This window comes from Pantherophis guttatus, chromosome 2, assembly GCF_059756535.1.
Source record: "Pantherophis guttatus breed Tessera chromosome 2, ASM5975653v1, whole genome shotgun sequence".
Lineage (NCBI taxonomy): Eukaryota > Metazoa > Chordata > Lepidosauria > Squamata > Colubridae > Pantherophis > Pantherophis guttatus.
Window position 1 is genome coordinate 97,784,273 of NC_142064.1, and position 19,991 is coordinate 97,804,263.

Here is a 19,991-nt window from a genome sequence, read left to right on the forward strand (position 1 = left end):
GTCTATAACAAGAAAAAACCAGGAATGGGGACTCAGAAGGAAAAGCAATATGTAGCATCTTCTATAGGCCGTTAATTTTGCAACATCATTTTAGTCAAATGATTTAGTTCACCGTGGCAATGATATAACAGATTTATGAAGCATCAATGAAAAATTATTTTTATCTCCTGCATTAAATCATGCAGAGACAGATCAGGCTACCTCTTTGGGACATAGGTTGTTGTCCTTTTTTTATATATTATAGGTTAACTTTTTGTTTTTTAACATCTGTAATTATTGTGTTATTACAGATTAATATGCCAAAACACATTACAACAATCAAATATAGAATCAGATTTATGGCGAGAAATATTTGGTGGCATAGAACATTGTTGACTAGATTGCGTTTCTTTACATAGAGCCAATATTAAAACCACTAACAAACTTTCAAATTATCATTAACCAGAGCTAGTTCTATAGAGTGGTTAAGGCACAAGGCTAGAATGAGGAAGACCATGTGTTCCGGTTCCATCTTAGCGATCTGAATTTATTATATTTAAATAAATATAATATTTAAATAAATAAATAAATAAATAAATAAATAAATAAATAAATAAACAAACAAACAAATAAATAAATAAATAAATAAATAACTTTATTGTCATTGTACATGTATACACAGTATACCCATACAACGAAATTCACTTAACACACAAAGACCAGGTCCAACACACATAACAATCCCCAAACACACTCCCACCCACCGCAATTCTCCATTCCTAAACCACCCAAACATCCACACAACAGACCAAGTAATACTGTCCAACAGCTTACTAATGGTGGCCCTTTAGTTCATTGTTGAGTGCAATTATAGCTCTGGGATAAAAACTATTCAGAAAACGTGTGGTCCGAGTTTTAATTGTTCTGTATCTTCTGCCAGAAGGCAACAGTCCAAAAAGATTGTAAGCAGGATGGGAAGACTCTCTGAGAATGTTATGCAACTTTCTCAAACAGCAAGATTCGAAGATGTCGTCCAGGGCTGGTAGCTGGAGTCCGATGATATTCTGAGCAGTTTTAATGATTCTCTGTAGAGCTTTTTTGTCCGCTACAGAGCTGCTTCCATACCATGCAAGAATGCCGTGTGTCAGGACACTCTCAATGGTGCTGCGATATATAAATAGATATATTTATAAATATATAAACATATTTATATAAATAGAAAGTCAGTTTGGTGTAGTGGTAAAGGTGCTGGCATAAAAACCAGGAGACTGTGAGTTCTAGACTAGGAGTCTCCAACCTTGGCAACTTTAAGACTTATGGACTTCAACTCCCAGAGTTCCTCAGCCAGCAAAACCCTGGGAGTTGAAGTCCACAAGTCTTAAAGTTGCCAAGGTTGGAGACCCCTGGCCTAGACCATCCTTAGGCATAAAAGCTAGCTGGGTGACCTTGGGCCTGCCATTCTCTCTCAGGCCAGCTCAACTCAAAGAGCTGTTGTTGTGAGGAAGACAGGAGGCAAGAGTGTTTTCTGCCTTGATTTATACTGTATATTTAAGAAAGGCAGAATTAAAAATATAGTCATAATCATTTATACAAATTATAAAGGCTTATTAATGTGATGACATAATAACAACTAAGACTGCAATTTTATATATATTTGTCTTGACATACGGTCAGCTGAACAGTGAAGTTTACTTCTGAGTATCATCATTTTTTTCCATGCAACTTTCAGTTTTGTACAGCAATCATTAGGTTGTGTCCTCTGTCAGCATGCAATAAAGTACATAGAAAGCCAATAAATTAGACTGTTTCATCATTAAACAACTGGGAGAAAATGAGAATCGTAAGTTTCAAGCCCTGTTCAGAACTGTAGATAAAATTAAAATAATTTTAAATTGTTCTGTTTGGGGGAAATTGATGCAGCAGGTTCATTCCCATGTAAATCTATGTAGCAAAGAATGGCTTCATTTTATCTACAGTTCTGAATTGTGAAAGAGCATTGTTTTATTGCATTCAGAATTATGCATCTGGAGATGGAAAGATGTTAGGAAAAACAATTTGGATTATGCTATGAGCTTTCTGTGGAATGCAGTTAAGAAAATTTCCCTTGTATACTGAAACAACGGACTGGAAAAAAATGGAACTTCTACCAACTCGAATTACAATATGTTTCTAGATCCAGTTCAAGATAATAGTGATTACCTTTAGGCAGTTTTCCATAATCTCCAGCTGGTGCCCTAACTAATGTTCCTAAAGCATCTACCTGCATATTTTATAGAAAACATACACATGAATAAATTAAGATCTGCTGGTCAGTTTCCATTCTAAAGCCCTCTTTAAAATCTGTATACTTTTTGCTCTGTAATAATTCACATAGATTCATATTTGGCAGTGCAGTGTGTATAACTTAGTCTTGGGCAATCACTGGCTATGCCATCTAGGAATTCTGTGAGTTTATCCTATACATGTGGAGGACACCAGACTGGGGAAGACTGGAATGGCTCGAGGACTGCAAGGAACAATGTTTGTGGTGATGTTATCATCATCAGCAACAACACTATCATTATCATCATCATCATATATTTAACTCCACTCCTGCAATAACTTTCCAGGTTCTCCACTCCTGCAATAACTTTCCACCTAATTCCTGTTAGCCTGAAGTCTATCTTTCAGAATCCAAATCACAAGAAGTGTAAGTACCACTTTATAATGCCTTGGTAAGACCATACTTGGAATACATCCAGGTTTGGTTGCCATGATATAAAAATGCAAAGGACTGACATGCTAGCAGTGTTCCAATATCTAAGGATTTGCCACAAAGAAGAAGAAGGTCAACCTATTCTCCAAGGCACCTGAAGGCAGGACAAGAAGCAATGGATGGAAACTAATCAATGGGAGAACCAGCCTAGAAATCAGGAAGAATTTGTGGGTGTTCCATCACTGGAGATTTTTAAAAAGAGATTGGACAACCACTTGTCTCCTGTTCATGCAGGAAGTTGGACTAGAAGACCTCCAAGCCATCCCTTCCAACTCTGTTATTCTGCCTTATTTGTGGAATGATTCATTCTCTTTTGTCTATTCCATCATCTTTCAGGAGAAAGTAAAGTTTAATTCCATATTCCATTTTTCTTAGAACAAAGATTTGCTAAAATTTGCATCTGGGCCTTCTCTTCTCTAATACCCATCTAAGAAAATACTACAAGTTACCAATCCACTTGTAATCACTAACAATTGAGTCTGTATTTCCAAGAACATCCCTAACTGTTCATATTGATGGTATTGCCGTACTTCAATTCAATCTGTGTTATTTAATGAAGTGTTGTTATGCAGAACAAAGGGAGTAGACTTTATTTCTTTCCTTGCTAAGAAAATCAGATTGCAAAATAAAATTATAAAAAAATAAATTAAGTGAATTTTTCTCCTTTTTAAAAAAGGCACACTGATGTCTTTATAACTATTCCAAAACAAAGCTTATTCAAGATGTAATTATTGCTAATTGAATACATAAGTAATCATGCTATTGTGCAAATGATGTCATCTATAATTAGAAATTATGGAATTCATATCACTTGAACAAAGATATGTGATACAACATGCCCCCACTTGCCACACATGCTCCTTTCCATTTCTATTCTTAGTTTAATTTACTGGGTCAACCAAGCTTCTCTTCTTAAAAGTTAGTAAATGTTTGGGTTCCTCCCCACAGAATCTAAATACTTAAAGAATTCCATCTAATCCCTGTGACATCACTTGAAGCATACAGGAATAAGGGAAGCTGCCTTATTTTCCATCAATTCATTGGCTCACATAACTCAAAAAGATTGGCATTGGCAATAACTCTATAATTTTTTCAGTATCACCCTTGGAATTTCCTCGGACTTTCAATGTGCAAATCATGGGGTTCCAATAAATAGTTACAGAAACCTCTTATTCTCTGCTACTATCTAGTGGCTTTCTGGGTTTTTCTATCCTGTTCATTGTAGCCCTATAAATAAATGATTCCACAGGTTACAGTTAAGGCTTTTCACAAAGATAGCAAACCTTATCTTGGTTTGTTTGGGGTCATGCAGTCTTCCAGCTAGAACTAGAATAAGCTGGAAAAGGTAATAGCAAGCAAACCAACAAAAGCTAAAAGATATTTTGCATGGATAGGCTTGGGTAGATAGTTCATCTTGCATTTATTTTATTTTATTTTATTTTATTTTATTTTATTTTATTTTATTTTATTTATTTATTTATTTATTTATTTATTTTGTCAAGCATATATAAGATAACAGGTAAAAGTATAAACATAATTTGAATATATGAAAAGAGTAAGTAAAAGGGAATATTAGGACAGGGACGGTAGGCACGCTGGTGCGCTTATGCACATTATGCATATTATGGAACATTAGTGTGTTGAAGGACAAGAGGAATTTATTAATTTCTTTATATGGAAATAAACTCTGAACTGAAATGGTTGCATTGACATTTACCATGAAAATGACTGTTATGACTACATTTTGTAGCTTAAACCTGTAAATTAAGAATTTCAGCAATACACCAGAAAAAAATGCCCTTTAACTTCATGTGATATCTTCCATATATGTGAAAATCTTACATCTACATAAAGACCATCAACATGTTTTATCATACAGGCCTATTGCATTGTTCAATCAAAAATATTTTTCCATCATTGGCCAAAGCATTGGTACAGTCTAAAGTAGATATATCTCTTCAGATCAATCTAGATTTATTCTTAAAAGAAATACAGTGGAGCCAGTTAGGAGAGCATTAAATATAATATACTATACTAAATATAATAAATCCACCAGCTTTACTACCATTAAATAATGTATTTGAAAGAATGGAAAGTATATTTCTCAAAAATTGTTATTAGAAGTTTATTTTTATAATTATTCATTTATGCACTCTGGCAAAAGAAGTAATTAGCATAAATGATTGGATATGGAATCTATTTCAGATAAATAGAGGTTACCAAATAAGGATGCTCACTTTCAAATATTTTGTTCAATCTTGTAATTGGAGTATAAGCAAAGAATACCGTATTAAGAAAAATTTATTTATTTATTAGTTCAATTTATATGCCGTCTTTCTCCAAAGACTCGGAGACTATGAGCATATTTGAGATATTACTATAAAAACAGAACATTTATTTTTCTTAGGAATCCAGAAACATATTTCATATTCAGTTTCAATTAAATACATTTCAAGAAGTGTCAGATTTAGAAGTTATGTTGACTAGTATTGATAAAGAATCACAGAAGCAAATTTAACATGTGGATTTTCATATCTTGGACTAATCTTTGCAAAAGATTAAAATGGAATTATGATCTCCTTCTGTGAAAAATTAAAGTGAAACATACTATAAGGCCATATTCCGTTATTGTTGCTTGGCAGAATAGCAGCAGTTAAAATGACTGCTCAACAAAAAAAAATCACTTTTATTTCCGCCGTGTCTTGTTCTGTTGCCTTTTGTTTGTTTTCATGTATGGCAAACATATACTTAATTATGAAAAACATTGGGATCAAACTAGATCTACAGTATGAATAAAAGCATGATAGCATGTTCAATTTTAAACAATAGTTTGTTATTTTTCAATTAAGACTATGCATATCATGAGAAATTCAAGGGTTAGGGTTAGGGTTGAAAAGTGGAATAAGTGGAATAATTTTCTTCTTGATAGTTCCTTGATTATGGTATTGTTTTCTGTTTAGTTTGCCTGATGTTAATTGCTGCTTACCTGGGTGTTGGGTACTGGAGAGTATGTATATCCTAGTATTGGATATTGAAATTTATGTAAGCAAACAATCAAGTTCACAGAGCACCAAGTACATCAACACAGCGGTGAAATCCCACCGGTTCTATCCGGCTTGCCGAACCAGTAGCGCTGGCAGTGAGAGGCTCCGCCCACCCGCTAGGACGTCATTACGTCCCTTTTTTTTAACCATCTGCGCATGCACAGAAAGTTCTGTGCATGCACAGAAGAGGCGCATGTGTGCTCCCGCACGCTCCCGTTCCCGAACCGGTAGCGAAGGTAAGTGGATTTAACCACTGTATCAATAGGAAAATCACCCAACAGTCTCTTAAAGTGAATACTCAAGCAGGCTTATTGTCTATGTAGCAAAGAAATCTATCCAGCATAAAAAAAATGATTTAATCTTTATAGTTAGCTAGTTGCTAGATTTGTTAATGCAGTCACTGGAAAATTAAAAGAATATTGTTGAATTAAAAATCTGTGAAATTACATTGGCCAAAAAAATTTCAATGAACAACGGATTTTGAAAAAGTAAAAGACAAAGTCAGTCAAATTTAGTGACAATGAATTATAGCATTATCTATTCAAATTCATTAATAAACATGAATGTAGATAATTAAATGTTTTATTTCTGAATTTATATATGTCAATGTGCATGTGCATGTTCTTTCTCAATATGTTACTGAGCTTCATTATTTTTTAAATTTCTGTATTGTTATTGATAGTTTCTATTCCAGTCTGTTAGAGAGGATTGCTTTGCAAAATGGTAATTTCAACAGCATTTTTCTAAAACAGAAGAGACTCTGTACTGAATCTTCGTGATCTGCTGACAGTATAGCTTTTTATCTAACTCTGTATTGCTGATATTGTCTTCCACCAGCAATTCAGGCTGTCTTGCTCTCATCCTTACTGTTCTGCCCCGGCTCCGGATTTCCGAGGATATTGACACACACCAATGGTCCTTATCAAATTTATTAAGTAGCAAGAATAAACAAGACTGGCAAAGGTTGGCAACCAGCCCAGAAAACAAGATATGATAAACCAAAATACTCTGATAATAAATACGAGTTGTTTCTAGCAAGAAACTTATTAACGGCGTGTGACTTAAATAGGCTAAGGGAGTGGCCAATTATCCTCAAGCCTTACTCTCGAGTAGACCTCCTCCTCCTGAGTAGCCACTCCTGCCTTTGGGCAGCCCTGCGTGCTCGAGCATTGAGGAGAGGCTCCTCCACTTCACTCTCTCCACTTGAAGGAGCCTCTGGAGGTTCTGAAGGCCCTGGCTGAGTCTCTGCCTCCGGCACTACATCCTCTTCAGCCTCCTCGCTGTCCGACGCGAACGCTGGCTGCGCAGACTGCTGGCGCGACACCACACCAGCCTCCTCTTCGTCGGGATCAGCCACGATCCGCGCAGGCCGCTGGCGGGCCACAACAGTTATCTGGAAATGCTGGGGTTTGAAAGTGAATTTCCTCTACATAAAATATATGACTTATAAAATTAAAGGAGAAGAGAAGCTGGCAAGATAGCAAGCCACCATGCTAGTATGGGTCAAAGGATACTAGTAAAGAACATAGAACATAGAATAATAGAGTTGGAAGGGACCCTGGAAGTCTTCTAGTCCTGCTCAAGCATTTCAGACAAATGGCTGTCCAGTCTCTTCCTTAAATGCCTCCAGTGATGGAGCACCAACTTCTTCTGAAGGTAAGCCATTCCACTGGCTTGTTCTTAATTGTTCTCACAGTTAGGAAGTTTCTTAATTACAGGTTGCTTCTCTCCTTGTTTAGTTTCCATCCATATTACTATTACTATATTACTATTTGTTGCCTTGCCTTCTGGTGCTTTGAAAAATAGCTGACCCCCTCTTCTTTGTGGCATCCCCTTAAATGTCTATTCATGTCTGAAGAATTGCCCTATCTTTCTAAATCATTAGTAACATAGTAGCATGGCTGTCAAAAATAGCATGCCTTCCACAGTTAAATGCCATCTTGTAACATTTAGAAGTCTTACCTTGTGATGTGACTGAAGTATGTACACCTCCCTTTCTGCTCCATATTATTGGTTACGTTTAGTGGTTCAGTTTAGTTATATATGAATGTCAATCATGAAATATTTCTGAACTGGCTTTGACCATAATTCTGCATCATTTTCTTGACTCCAGTTTGGTGATGGTGGAATTTAAATTTCATGTTCTAATCCAACAGTGCTTACTTTTTTACATTTAACCTTGTAATTAGAACTCAACTCCAAAATTTAATGGAAATGACTCTTGATGCAAGTGTTCACCAAATATACAAATTACCGTATTTTTCGGAGTATAAAACGCACTGGAGTATAAGATGCACCTACCTTTTTTGGTTGTTGTTTTTTTTAAACTTTTTTTTTATTTTATAGACAAACACACATACAAACATACAGTGTATTTTATTTGAACAGAGTATTTGGCTGGTTCACAAATTTAAACAGTTTTTAGGCATTTCAATTAAATTTACAATTTCTATATTTCCTTTTTGCCAATTTATTCCTCATCTATTTTTTTAAAAAAACCAATATTACCCTTCATTCTCATCTCTAATCTTAATCAAATTCAATTTTTCCCTTCTATTCTATATTATACCCCTTCCCATTGTCATCTATTTTTATATCCATCCTCACATTGGTTAATTATGTAATATTACAATTGTTTAATACAAATTCAACATTTTTATATAAATCAATTAATTATATAACTATCTTTTTTGTATATTAATCAATATGAACATGAATATTCCAATTATTTCCATGCAATCCAATTTCTTACAAATCAATTAATTATATTTACCAATAATAATAAACCAAATAATTTCCCCCATATATTCCTCCAAACCACAACTTAACCATTTCTGCTTTCAATATAATATACTATTAATAGTATCTCAATTATTACAATTCCCTAGTTAAATAGAGCTTTCCCCTTATGTTACTCATTTTCACATCTTAAACTCTCCCAATAACCCAAAGTTTTGCCCATATAGAAAAATATTCCAATTATTATTCATTTCATTTTTACAATCATGATTTCCCATTTATTTCTTACTACTATTCATATTTCAATTCTAAATATGTATAACATCTTTCTCTTTCATTTCTTTTTCTCCCTTCCCATTTTTATTTTTGCCTTTTTTCTTTTGTGTTTTAAAATCTTGAACTTTCCTCTTTTGCCCTAAATTTCCCATTGTTTGCATCTATCTTTTTTGGTGAGGAAAAAGAAAAAGAAATTTCCCTGTGCCTCATTTTGCCACGGTGCAGCAAACAGCCTGCTTTACTTTCAGTTTCATTTTTCAGCATAGCTTGATTAGCACAATGGGGAGAAAAAATCTGCTCCAGCACTCTTTGCAGCAAGCAGCAGAGCCCTGCGCAAAGCAGCTGAGAGCAAATCAGCTGAGAGTCAGGAGGCCGATCTAATCAACTTGTGGTAATTAGCCGATGCTGAAGCTGAAAGGAGCTGTTTTTTCTTGCTGTTTGCTTGCAAGGAGGTAACTGCTAGGAGGCACAGGCCAAAGAGTGGGGGCCAGTGGGTGGGCAGGGCTACATTCGGTGTATAAAATGCACCTAAATTTTCGTCCCCTTTTGGGGGGTAAAAAGGTGTGTCTTATACTCCGAAAAATACGGTAATATACTCTAATCTTGACTATCACAAATTCAGCATTCTGACACCACCAATGCATATTCTACTCAGAAGCAATTCATATATCATATTGGTATATCTTTCCAGGATAAATATTAAATTTATGAGGAACTTCTGTTTTGGATGGGTGCGGGTTAATTGTGGAATTGGCATACCTAATTCAAATTCATGTTCCCTTTTTCAGAAGGGCTCAAGAGTCTACTATTTTATATCACCCCAATAAAACAATCTGGCACCTTTCATTTCCCCAGGCCATCACCTATTCCTACATCTGCTTTGTACGCTAGTGTGGTTGTTCATTGTTTTGTCTCTGTGCTGCTTTCACTTTGACTTTCAATCTGTATTCCTTCTGGCTTTTCATTTCTGTTTCATAAAACCTAATGGTGCCTTGGCAGACAATTAAAGAATATATTCTCAGTGGCAATAGAGTTAGTCCATCAAAACTAGATTAATTTTCAGGCCTGAGAAAGCCCAGGAATGATAAGCGGGAAAAGAGGCACAGCTAATCCAAAGAACACAAACTCTAAAAAGCAAACTGCATTATTGGATAAGCATATTGCATTTGAGACCAATAGTTGAAACAGTACATGTGAACCTGAATAACAGAGGAACACGCATCTATTAAAAGTATGCAGATATGGAAATATAACTGATCAAAACCCTGTAAACTGCTATGTGTTAAAAGTGTCATTTTGAGGACGGATTAGCCATACCCACCAGGGGCATTCCAGTTTTTCTGCTGAACATAAACAATCTCTGGTTAAGTATAGGGAGCTACATACAGGATCACAGAGAAGTGGGCAGGTGTCAATTATGCATTTACATATTTCTTGCTCCTTCCTGCTTTTACAAATGCTAAACACCACTGGATGAATAACAGGTAGAGGTGCAGGTTTTGTTGTTTGTTGGTTTCTCTTCTGCAATGCTAATTTTAAAAGAAATCCATGGGCTAAAACAGACATATAACAACAGCTACCTTCCTTGTAGAACATTTTGATGGCTGCCAATTTTTGATAAGACTGAAGTGCTAAAACCTCATGCTGGTGCAGCACATTTCTTTATCTCTTTCACCTACAGCTCGCATCTGCATGAGGCAGTTAGTGGAATCTCTAGATTTCCTTTGTTATCACTAATTTGCTTTAATAATGGATTATCGTAGAGCTGTAGAAAGTTACCCACCAAAGCTCAATGAGTGACTGGGCCATTCCCCCCTTTTCTCAGACCAACCTACTTCATAAGGTTGTTGTGGAGGGGAAAAAAGTGTGCTATACATGCCTTAATCTCCGGAATGAAAGGCAAAGCATAAATCTAGAAACAACAAAAAAGCTAAGCTATCAACCACACATTCGAATGTTGCATGAACCCAAAACTAGAGTTGCTTTGATAGTGAGATGAGAGCCATATAAAGTAAATAAATAATGAAACCAAATCAATATATTTTATTCAATGTGGGAACACCCCCCCCCCAGCAACATACAAATTCATTCATTTATTCATTAAATTTATATGGCCACCTACTTGCTATAGTACCTACAAGCAATGAAAACATAGTATACAATTTAAAAAAAAAACCCTTCTCCAAAAGTGCACTCTATCTTTTCATGCAGGAGCTTCTTGGCCCCTGGCATTTCAACTGCTTCAGTGGCAGCCTTTGTTTGCACAGAAAATAGCAATAGCACTTAGATTTATATACTGCTTCACAGTGCTTTACAGCCCTCTATAAACAGTTTACAGCGTCAGCATATTGCCCCCAACAATCTGGGTCCTCATTTTACCAAGCTTGAAAGGATGGAAGGCTGAGTCAACCTTGAGCCAGTGAGGATCCAACCCATGGCAGTCAGCAGAATTAGCCTGCAGTACTGCATTCTAACCACTGTGCCACCACGGCTCAGTGGAGGTAAGTAAGACTTCACTGTGAAGTCCACTTGTCACCACAGTATTTTCTATAACTAACCTGCATTCCCATTTTACAGATTGGAGATAGATCAATGAGAAGCTGACTGGCCTAAAGCAGTAATGGACCTAAAAATGACATTTTGGCCATGTGGACTTTTAATACCTTTACTACCTTGCATTCCCATTTTACAGATTGGAGATAGATCAATGAGAAGCTGACTGGCCTAAAGCAGTAATGGACCTAAAAATGACATTTTGGCCATGTGGACTTTAATACCTTTACTAGCTATTTGTCTTTTTAGATCCTCTTCATTCCTCCTCCAACCTTTAATTAAGCGATTTGAAGATCCCGAAAGTGTATTTCTGTACACCTGGCTTAATAAAGAGTACAAATATAATAAAGATATGGCAGATAGCAGCCCAGTTCTGCAAATCATATTTCACAGCAGGCTTTGTGCTCATCTTGCTAATTTCAAGGTGTGCTAATTTCTGTTTGCAAAGCACAGAAAGCAGTCAAGCGGCAGTTGCTCTCAGTGATGGAAAAGGACAGGAATGAATGCAAAGGAATGAAACAGCACCTGTTACTACAATCCTAAACCAGGAAAGGTTGAACATGAGCAAAGTATTCCCACACAGGTTCAGTTCTGGAAAATGTTCTGGGTTGAATGAAGACTTAAAGTGTGGTTTTAGGCAGATGCCTTGTTCGCTAGTGGCCGAAAACTACACGGAGCAAACATTCTAGTATGCGATTGGGCTTTGTGCATCCACATTCCAGCAGGTTCCTCATCTCTTGGTTTTAAAAAAAAAAAAATCTGATGCTGTTACAGGTGCTTCTCCAACTGCAGGACCGCCCTTCGCGTACGCACAAGGACAACCGAAGATTGGAAAAGATCACCGCGCAAGGTGTAAGCAAACCAACTTCGGCACCACAGATCGGCCCTTCGGGCGGGGAGCATCTCCTCCACGACCCTAGCTAGGGGGCGATCGTCCCGGGGACAAGCGCGCAACCGGAGAGCCGCGTCCTATTTGGAAATTCCTCGCTTTCAACGGCAACGATCGCCCGCCAGGAGGAAAAAACACCCGCCCTCCTCCTCCTCCTCCTCCTCACTCTCACCGCTTGAGAAGAGGGCGGGGGCATCTCGGTGCGCAGGCCCCACCCCGCCGGTGCGTGCTCAGCGTAGGCCCAGCAGCTGCCTTGAGCGGGCGGGCAGGCAGGCAGGAGCTGAGACCAGCGCGAGAGGACGCGCGAGGCAGCCAGCCGCGAGCGCGGAAGGGAGTCTCTTTCAGGAGCTTGGATACGGCCGTCCGGGCAGGGCGGCGAAGGAAGGGCGCCGGGGAGGAGCCGAAGCGCGGCGGAGGAGGAGCCGCTGCAGCCCCAGCCTGCGTGCGTCAGGTCCTGCGGGCAACTCGGCAAAGTTCAGGGAAGGCAGGAAAGCGGCGCCTTTGAGGCGAGAGACCAGGCGAGCCCAGCCCAGCCCCGAGCGAGGTCGGGGGTGGGGGGGCTTCCCCAGTCCTCGCTTTAGAGGGTGCGAGCGAAGGCATCTCCCCGGGGGAAAAGTTTCTGGCGGGGCCGGGAGCGGACGGCTGGACTGAAGAAGCGGGTCCCATGGAGGGACGGGAGCTGCAGGAACAGCCGCCCGAGCCGGAGGGACGCCAAGGCGTGCAGCCCTGAGCGGCGGCGCACGGTTCCTCGGGTCTCCATGGGCGCGGGCGGCGTGCCTTAGGGAGGCAGGCGGGCGGCCGCCTCGGTGCCGTCATGGCCAAATGGCTGAACAAATACTTTAGCCTGGGCAATAACAAGACCAAGAGCCCTCCGCAACCGCCCCGTCCGGACTATCGGGACAAGCGGAACGGCACGGCGGGAGCGGGAGGCGGAGGGCATCACAACCACAACCACAACCATCACCATCACCACCACCACCACCACACGTCGCCGTGCTTCCCGCGCCACGACACCAGCGACCTGCTCCGCGCCTACCGCGCTCAGAAGGAGCGCGACTTCGAGGACCCTTACAGCGGGCCGGGCTCGTCGCTGCGCAAACTGAGAGCGCTCTGCCGAGCCGAGTATTGCGCGCCGGAGGAGCTGCTGGTGGAGTCGGCCGGTCCCAAGCCCTTCTCGTCCTCGTCCTGCTGCGGCGGCGGCGGCGGCGGAGGTGTAAGCAGCGGCGGGAGCAGCGCCGCCGTCGCCTCCGCCCCCACCCCCTCGACGGCCTCGGCTTCGCCTCAGCTCTTCCGCAGCCACAGCGAACGCCGCGCTGCCACCCCGCCCGACTCCGCGTCGGTCAAGTACATTTCCCCCAAGCACCGGCTAATCAAAATAGAAAGCAACGAAGGTGGTAAGGGCGGCAGCGGCGTCCCCATCACCTGGAGCCCGCCGGGAATTGGCGGAGCCGGACAGAAGAAGCTCAACAAGTGTGGCGAACAAGGGGAGGGCGGCGGTGGCAGCGTCTCTTTAACCAAGAAGGAGAAAGTAAGTGACAAACACCACCACCCCCCTCTCTCTCTACACCTACTCCTGTCTTTGAAAACGGGGAAGGGGCGGCCTTTTGGGGGGGGTCTGGTTTTCACGTGCCGGGGTGAATTGCTGATTTTGCAACCCTGGTTCTCAGAGGCATGTGTAGGATTTCTACCCACGCACTAGATTGCTGTGCAATTGTTGATTAACGCTCGGATGCATGAACTTTAATTAGATTTGAGAAGGCTAGGGGAAACTTCGTGGTTATTTTGCTTACATTAACTGGCTGATTCACACTTGCCTGATTTTCACGTTTAGGCTGTCACATCTCTCCGCTGGAGTGTTTATAATGCAGCCTTTTGTTGTTTGGATGAGCAAACTGCTCTTCAAGGAGCATTATTTTAAACGTGGTGTGAAAGTGCTTTCTGTGACATGAGATCAGTTCAGGCTTATTTGAGAGTCCCTCTCCCTCTCCCTCATATTTATGTGATAGCCAGTTAGGTGTAATGGTTAAGGTATCCGGTTAAACCCTAAGAAATCTGAGTTCTAGTCCTGCCTTAAGTAGGCAGGCAGCTAGCTGGGTGACCTTGGGCCAGTCATACACACTCAGCCCCCAAAAGCAGGCAATGGCAAAATACTTGTAAAATTCTTGCAAAGAAAAATGCAGGGACTTGTTCAGGCAATCATCAGGAGTCAATATGACTCAAATCTATGGACTTTAGGGTTTAACCTAAACCCTAGAGTAAGCATATTTGGTTTGGTAGGCAGTGTGCTAGGAAAGAATAGTGATAAGTTTCAGCAGAGTGGATGAAAAAGACTGATGGAGAATAGGCTGAGGATGGGAGTGAGGGTGAACTAGTTAGGGTCAGCTATTTCAATATTTGTAATTGCTTGAATCAATTGTATGCAAAACTGCATACGTGAGCCAGGAACAGTCCCTTTCTTTGTGGAGGTGTGGACTCCTGAAAAGTATTTGTGCATATGTGTACATTTGGACTTTGCCCTTATTGCATTCAAGGAGTGGAGTGCATGGTACTAAGTATGGGCTTACCCCATAGTATTCACATCCCCATTGTTGTATAAGTTATGTCAAGAGACAGTGACTTTTTCAAGGGCATCCTGTGAGCTTCATGGCTGAATCAGGAGGTGAACCTTGGTCTTCCTAAGCAAATCTGCTATGCTGGATCTACTTCTGTCTAGAAATAAATGTGTATGTATGAGTGAACTTCGTTAGCTTGTGTGTGGTTAGACAGAGGTTTGTGCTACTGCTGCAGAGCCTGAATATGAACCAATTTCTTACTGGAGACACATTGGTTAAGTCAAAATTTGTGGCCTCAAATTTTCTCCTTTAGTATGCATGTAGTTGTCTGAACTAATACATTGTGAAATGTCAGTATGGATCTATTTTAAAAGTCTTCTTTCTGATATGGATGCTCTCTTCATTTGTTCCTCGCAGGAGGGAATACTTTGAAGTATTTTGTTTTTCTTTTTGCTGGGGAAACAGTTAATAACAGTGGTTCTGAGAGACATCTTCTGAGAGGCAGATACTGTAGATGAACTCTTGAACCAAGCTTCAAACATTTTAGACTTTACAGCTCCTTCTCTTCTTTTGATGGACGCGCTCGCTGTGCTGTCTTTAGGCAAGCCAGTTACGATTGGTTATGCTTGGTTTTGGAACTTTCTATCCATTCTCATATCCTGTGAAGTGCTGGACTCCCTGTCTGAAATATTACAAGTGGGCACCATTCACATTTTTAGGTTTTAACAATAAGAACAAATTGCTTGGTGACTCAGTTGCTTTATGTCTGCCTAACTGAGAGTCCACATGACTTGTTGCAATTGTGGTAAGAGTACGCAACAGATAGTGGTTGTATTTTCAGATCTCTAAAAGAGAAAAGAAACTTTAATCCCTCAGATAAAGCGCTAGGGAAACAAGGTTTGTTTATACTGCAATAACCTGAGTCATATGGAAATAATTCTAATTGCTTGAGTCACTATAGAGATGCTATGTTAAGGGTTTTTTTTTTAAGGAGCAAGCATTCAAGCATTTGCAGAGTCAAATTGCTGTTGCATGGTTTTTAATTTTTATATAAAATACTTGTGTCAGCAATTTTTGGGAAAGGTAAAAAATATGTTTTAATCCATTTGGGTTTTAACTTTAACTCTTATATGTAGTATGTTACAATATCAAAAACATTTTAATATTAGCAATTTGTTCATGTGGAATGTTCATCTGTTCCCATGTTTTTGTCATTCGTCAGAACCAACATTTTTGAGAAATATTTGTGTTCTAAGAGGGAGCTTCATGGCCCTGTGTGTGTGTGTGTGTATGGATAGGTAGGTAAGTAGGGAGAGGAGGAGAGGAGAGGAGAGGAGAGGAGAGGAGAGGAGAGGAGAGGAGAGGAGAGGAGAAGATAATCTTGCAGATAAACCTGCAGTTAAGGCAGATTTCATCACTGCATGACCAAAATTCAAAGAACAGTTTTTGAATCAAGACCTCTGTGTATCCATTCTTTTACAACATTTATTTCTTCAAAAAGAGACATACTGCCTTCAGGGGAACACTTTCCACATAGGCCTGAATGGAGAGGCATTGCTGCTGCATGTCTGCTGTGGATTACTGCAGAGCTGCCCTGAGGATTGTGGAAAAGGTTCTTTGAGTTGTGCTCCATTCTTTCTAGCTGCTGGTCAACCTGTTGAGCAAAAGAAGACCTTATATTGGGCTCTCTTGTGATTTTTCTTAAGTATTGTAGCAAGGACAAATGTAATTTTATTTTTAATTTAATTTTAATTTAAGGCTACAGAAAATAATCCTTGTTAAAGTTTATTAAAAGTTTTTTACATAGCTAAAAAGACAAAAGAGAAGTATATAAGGAAAAGAAAGAAAAAAGAGGAAAGAATACAATTAAAGAAAGAAGAGATAGTTAAAGAAGGCACCTGCTGGCCCAATTGGCAAAAGAAAGCACGGGACCGTATTGGTTGGAAACATGCGAAAGAGGCCTTCATCTTGCAGTGGATAGACAATAGCTAAAATGATGATGATGATGATGATGATGATGATGATGATGATGATGATGATAAGATCATTATCTTTGTCCCTCCTTAACATTACAATAATACTTTCAGCTCCTCATTCAGTCTTTTTTCAATTGTCAAGTCCAGAAATCATCAATCACCATTTCACATTTTTTCCATTTTCAGAAAATTACAACAAAATTCCTAACCAGTTACCCATGACTTTGTCAGAAAGCCATAACTGTGTTACATATTATAGTTTACATATTAGATTTTATGGTACAGCTACAGTTTTTAAGATATTTAGTTTTTATTTACTTGGTAGATTTATCTTCAGCTGTTCTTTCAGTATCTTAAGTATATACTGTAGTACTCCCATCTCCCAATTATTTTTCACAAAAGGCTAATCTGTGAGGTAATTTGGGCTGGAATACTTTAGAGAAGAAGTAATTCAAGGTCACCCAGTGAGGTTTAATGACTGAAAATGATCCTGATCCTGGATCTCCTAACACTTTTAACTTCTACATCACACGAGCTGTCTTGACAGTCCAGTATCTTAGTGCAGATTGCTCCTTTGCTTTGTTAATCCAACCTATCCAGGGGTGGGTTTCACTTACCTTTGCTACTGGTTCGCTTGCACGTACGTCACTTCTGCGCATGCGCAGATCTAATTTGATGACGTCCAGATGGGTGGGCGGAGCTTCCTGCCGTCGCTGCTACCGATTCGCCTGAACCGGGGTGAACCAGTAGAACCCACCACTGAACCTATCTAAATATAGAGAGCATGTGTAAAAATAATCCTCCCCCCCACTTATTTAATGGAGCAAAAATTGTTTGGATCTGGATGGATGAAATATTTTTGTTGTGGTCTTGCTTGAAACTACATATCTAAATGAATGAAATCAGCAGGATGAAATATTGCCAGAACTCTAACTCTTCCCCCTGTTCATGTATTGGTATTATCTTTTTTGTTTCTTACTTGTCACTCACATTTAACCATTGTGGTTCCATAACTGCCCATTTTGAAGGATATATTAGAGTAGGTGAACATACTGTCTTTATGCTTATTTTTCTTTTGGGAAACCATTATGAACTAATTGCTGATATGCTTCCGTGGAATTCTGTGTAGCACCACTTGAAAAAAAACGGAGACTATCATCAAATACTTATCAAAAGCCCCATTCTTTGGGTGTGGGTGGGGGGGATTTGTCATGTAATCCCAATGGGGGCTAGTATAAGGAATGATAATTGTGTAGATCTCTGAATTGTGGTTCTCAAAGGCAATGGAGACAGTTATCTGTGACAGATAACTTCATGATTCCACTTTTGATCTGAAAGAAGGTGATGCTAAGATGCATTTGTGACTGTCTTACTTAGAATGAGGTGATGATGGTCCAAGCTAATCCTGGTTTTGACTTCCCTGGTTCCTAATAGGCAGTTGGAAGTTAGTCTTCTGCTCAGCCATGTGGGATTGTTTTTTAAGAGCTGAATTGGAGTCATTTGGAAGAGGCAGCTGCTATTTTCCATCACATTTTTTTTTAAAGAACAAAGGCCTTCTAGGTTTTTCAGAAAGATTCAGGTAGATGTAAATATGTGGACTGTGTACATAGTTCCTTAATTATATCCAGAATATGAGATAAATAAAGTGCAGAGAAACAGATGGTGATAAGACATAGAAATACCATGGAAATAGGAGAAGGGGGAAAAAATTCACAGAGGTAAGACAGAGATCAAAGTTTAAAGGGCTATTAACCAGTTGCAACATATTTACGCTTCTGAGCTTTTCAGTGCAAAAAGGCAGTATCAGAGCAAGCAAATGCTAGAGGCATAAATAGAAAAAAGCCTGCTTTGCTCAGAAGTACTTTTACATAATTACCAAATGTTGAAATCACTTCTAGGTCTGTAACTTTTGTGTCAAACTTGTACCTTGTAGGGTTTGGAGACCTTGCCTAAACTGTGAGTTCAATGTTCTTGGCATATTAAGAAAAAAATTAAGTAGAGTGAGAAGCAGTTTTCCTTAATAGGAATCATCAATTGAAAACTGTGGTTTTGAAGCCTAGAAACACTAGTGTTCTGTAGAAGACTGCTGTGAGTTATTCGATAAGAGATTGTAAAAAAGAAATTTAAATGTTGCAATACTTAACTCCATTGTCTTCCACACTGCTCTTTTTTACTTTCATGGAGGTTTCCATTGGCCTGCCTCAGATATCCTGTAAATTCCATAGCAGATTATCTAATCATATGTATCAGGACTGCAGTTTTCGGAAACTCTTCACCCTGCATTTTTTGTGTTTTAAACACTGGAAATGGTAATCGGATGTGGGACAGTTGGCAGAAAAAAAGGATTCTTTTTAGGGGATAGTTATATATATACAGTATTTCTGTTGCTAAGTGAGGCATGTGTTAAGTGAGTTTTGCTCTATTTTATGACCTTCCTTGCCACAGTTGTTCAGTGAATCACTGCAGTTGTTAAGCTAGTAACACAGTGGTTAAGTGAATCTGGCTTGCCCATTGACTTTGCTTGTCAGAAAGTCGCAAAGGTGATCACATGAACCTGGAATACTGCAAATGTCATGAATCAGTTGCCAAGCACCTGAATTTTTATCATGTGGCCATGGGGATGCCACAAAGATTATATGTGTGAAAAAGTCATAAACCACTTTTGTCAGTGCCATTGTAACTTCAAATGGTCAGTAAATGAACTGTTGTAAGTCAAGGACTACCTGTATTATGATGTCATGCACCACTTATCAGCTTAGTTCCATATTCTATCAAAGCTTCTGAATATATAGCCTTCACACAGAACACACTGCAGTAGGTTAGTTGTGGTATAGCCCAGGTTTGGAAAACTGTTTCCAGATTACATCAATTCAGTAACGCTGAACTGGGATACCTAAACACCTGCTTCTTGCTACCATTGGAAATTTAATGCAGAAGTAGTTGCAGATGGCACGTTCATATTTTCTGCAGAGAGGGAACAATCCTTCCTAGAACAGGTTAATTCCAATCTCCAAATCTACTATTTCACAAAATTGAAATAGATGGCCGACGGCAGGGGTTGAGGTCGTGCTGCTACTGTGTGGACATATCGTAGGAATATATTTTTGTAGGAGAGAGACTGGCAGAGCCAGGGGGAGGAGTCAAATGGGGGCTTAGTCTAGAATCTCTATGTGGACACAAGGGGGCAAAGTCCAACCCCTACTCCCCCAATGCTATTGAAACTTATCT

General features: G+C 39.5%; 1 protein-coding gene across 1 annotated transcript in view; it reads left to right on the forward strand.

Annotated features, from left to right (window-relative positions):
* Positions 1–12,434: 12,434 nt before the first annotated feature.
* SHB (SH2 domain containing adaptor protein B) overlaps positions 12,435–19,991 on the forward strand; it is a 140,247-nt gene continuing 132,690 nt past the window's right edge. The window contains exon 1 of the mRNA XM_034410785.3: positions 12,435–13,763. Within this exon, the coding sequence (XP_034266676.2) occupies positions 13,050–13,763 (714 nt within the window). The 5' untranslated portion in view covers positions 12,435–13,049. The remainder of the gene's footprint in view (positions 13,764–19,991) is intronic.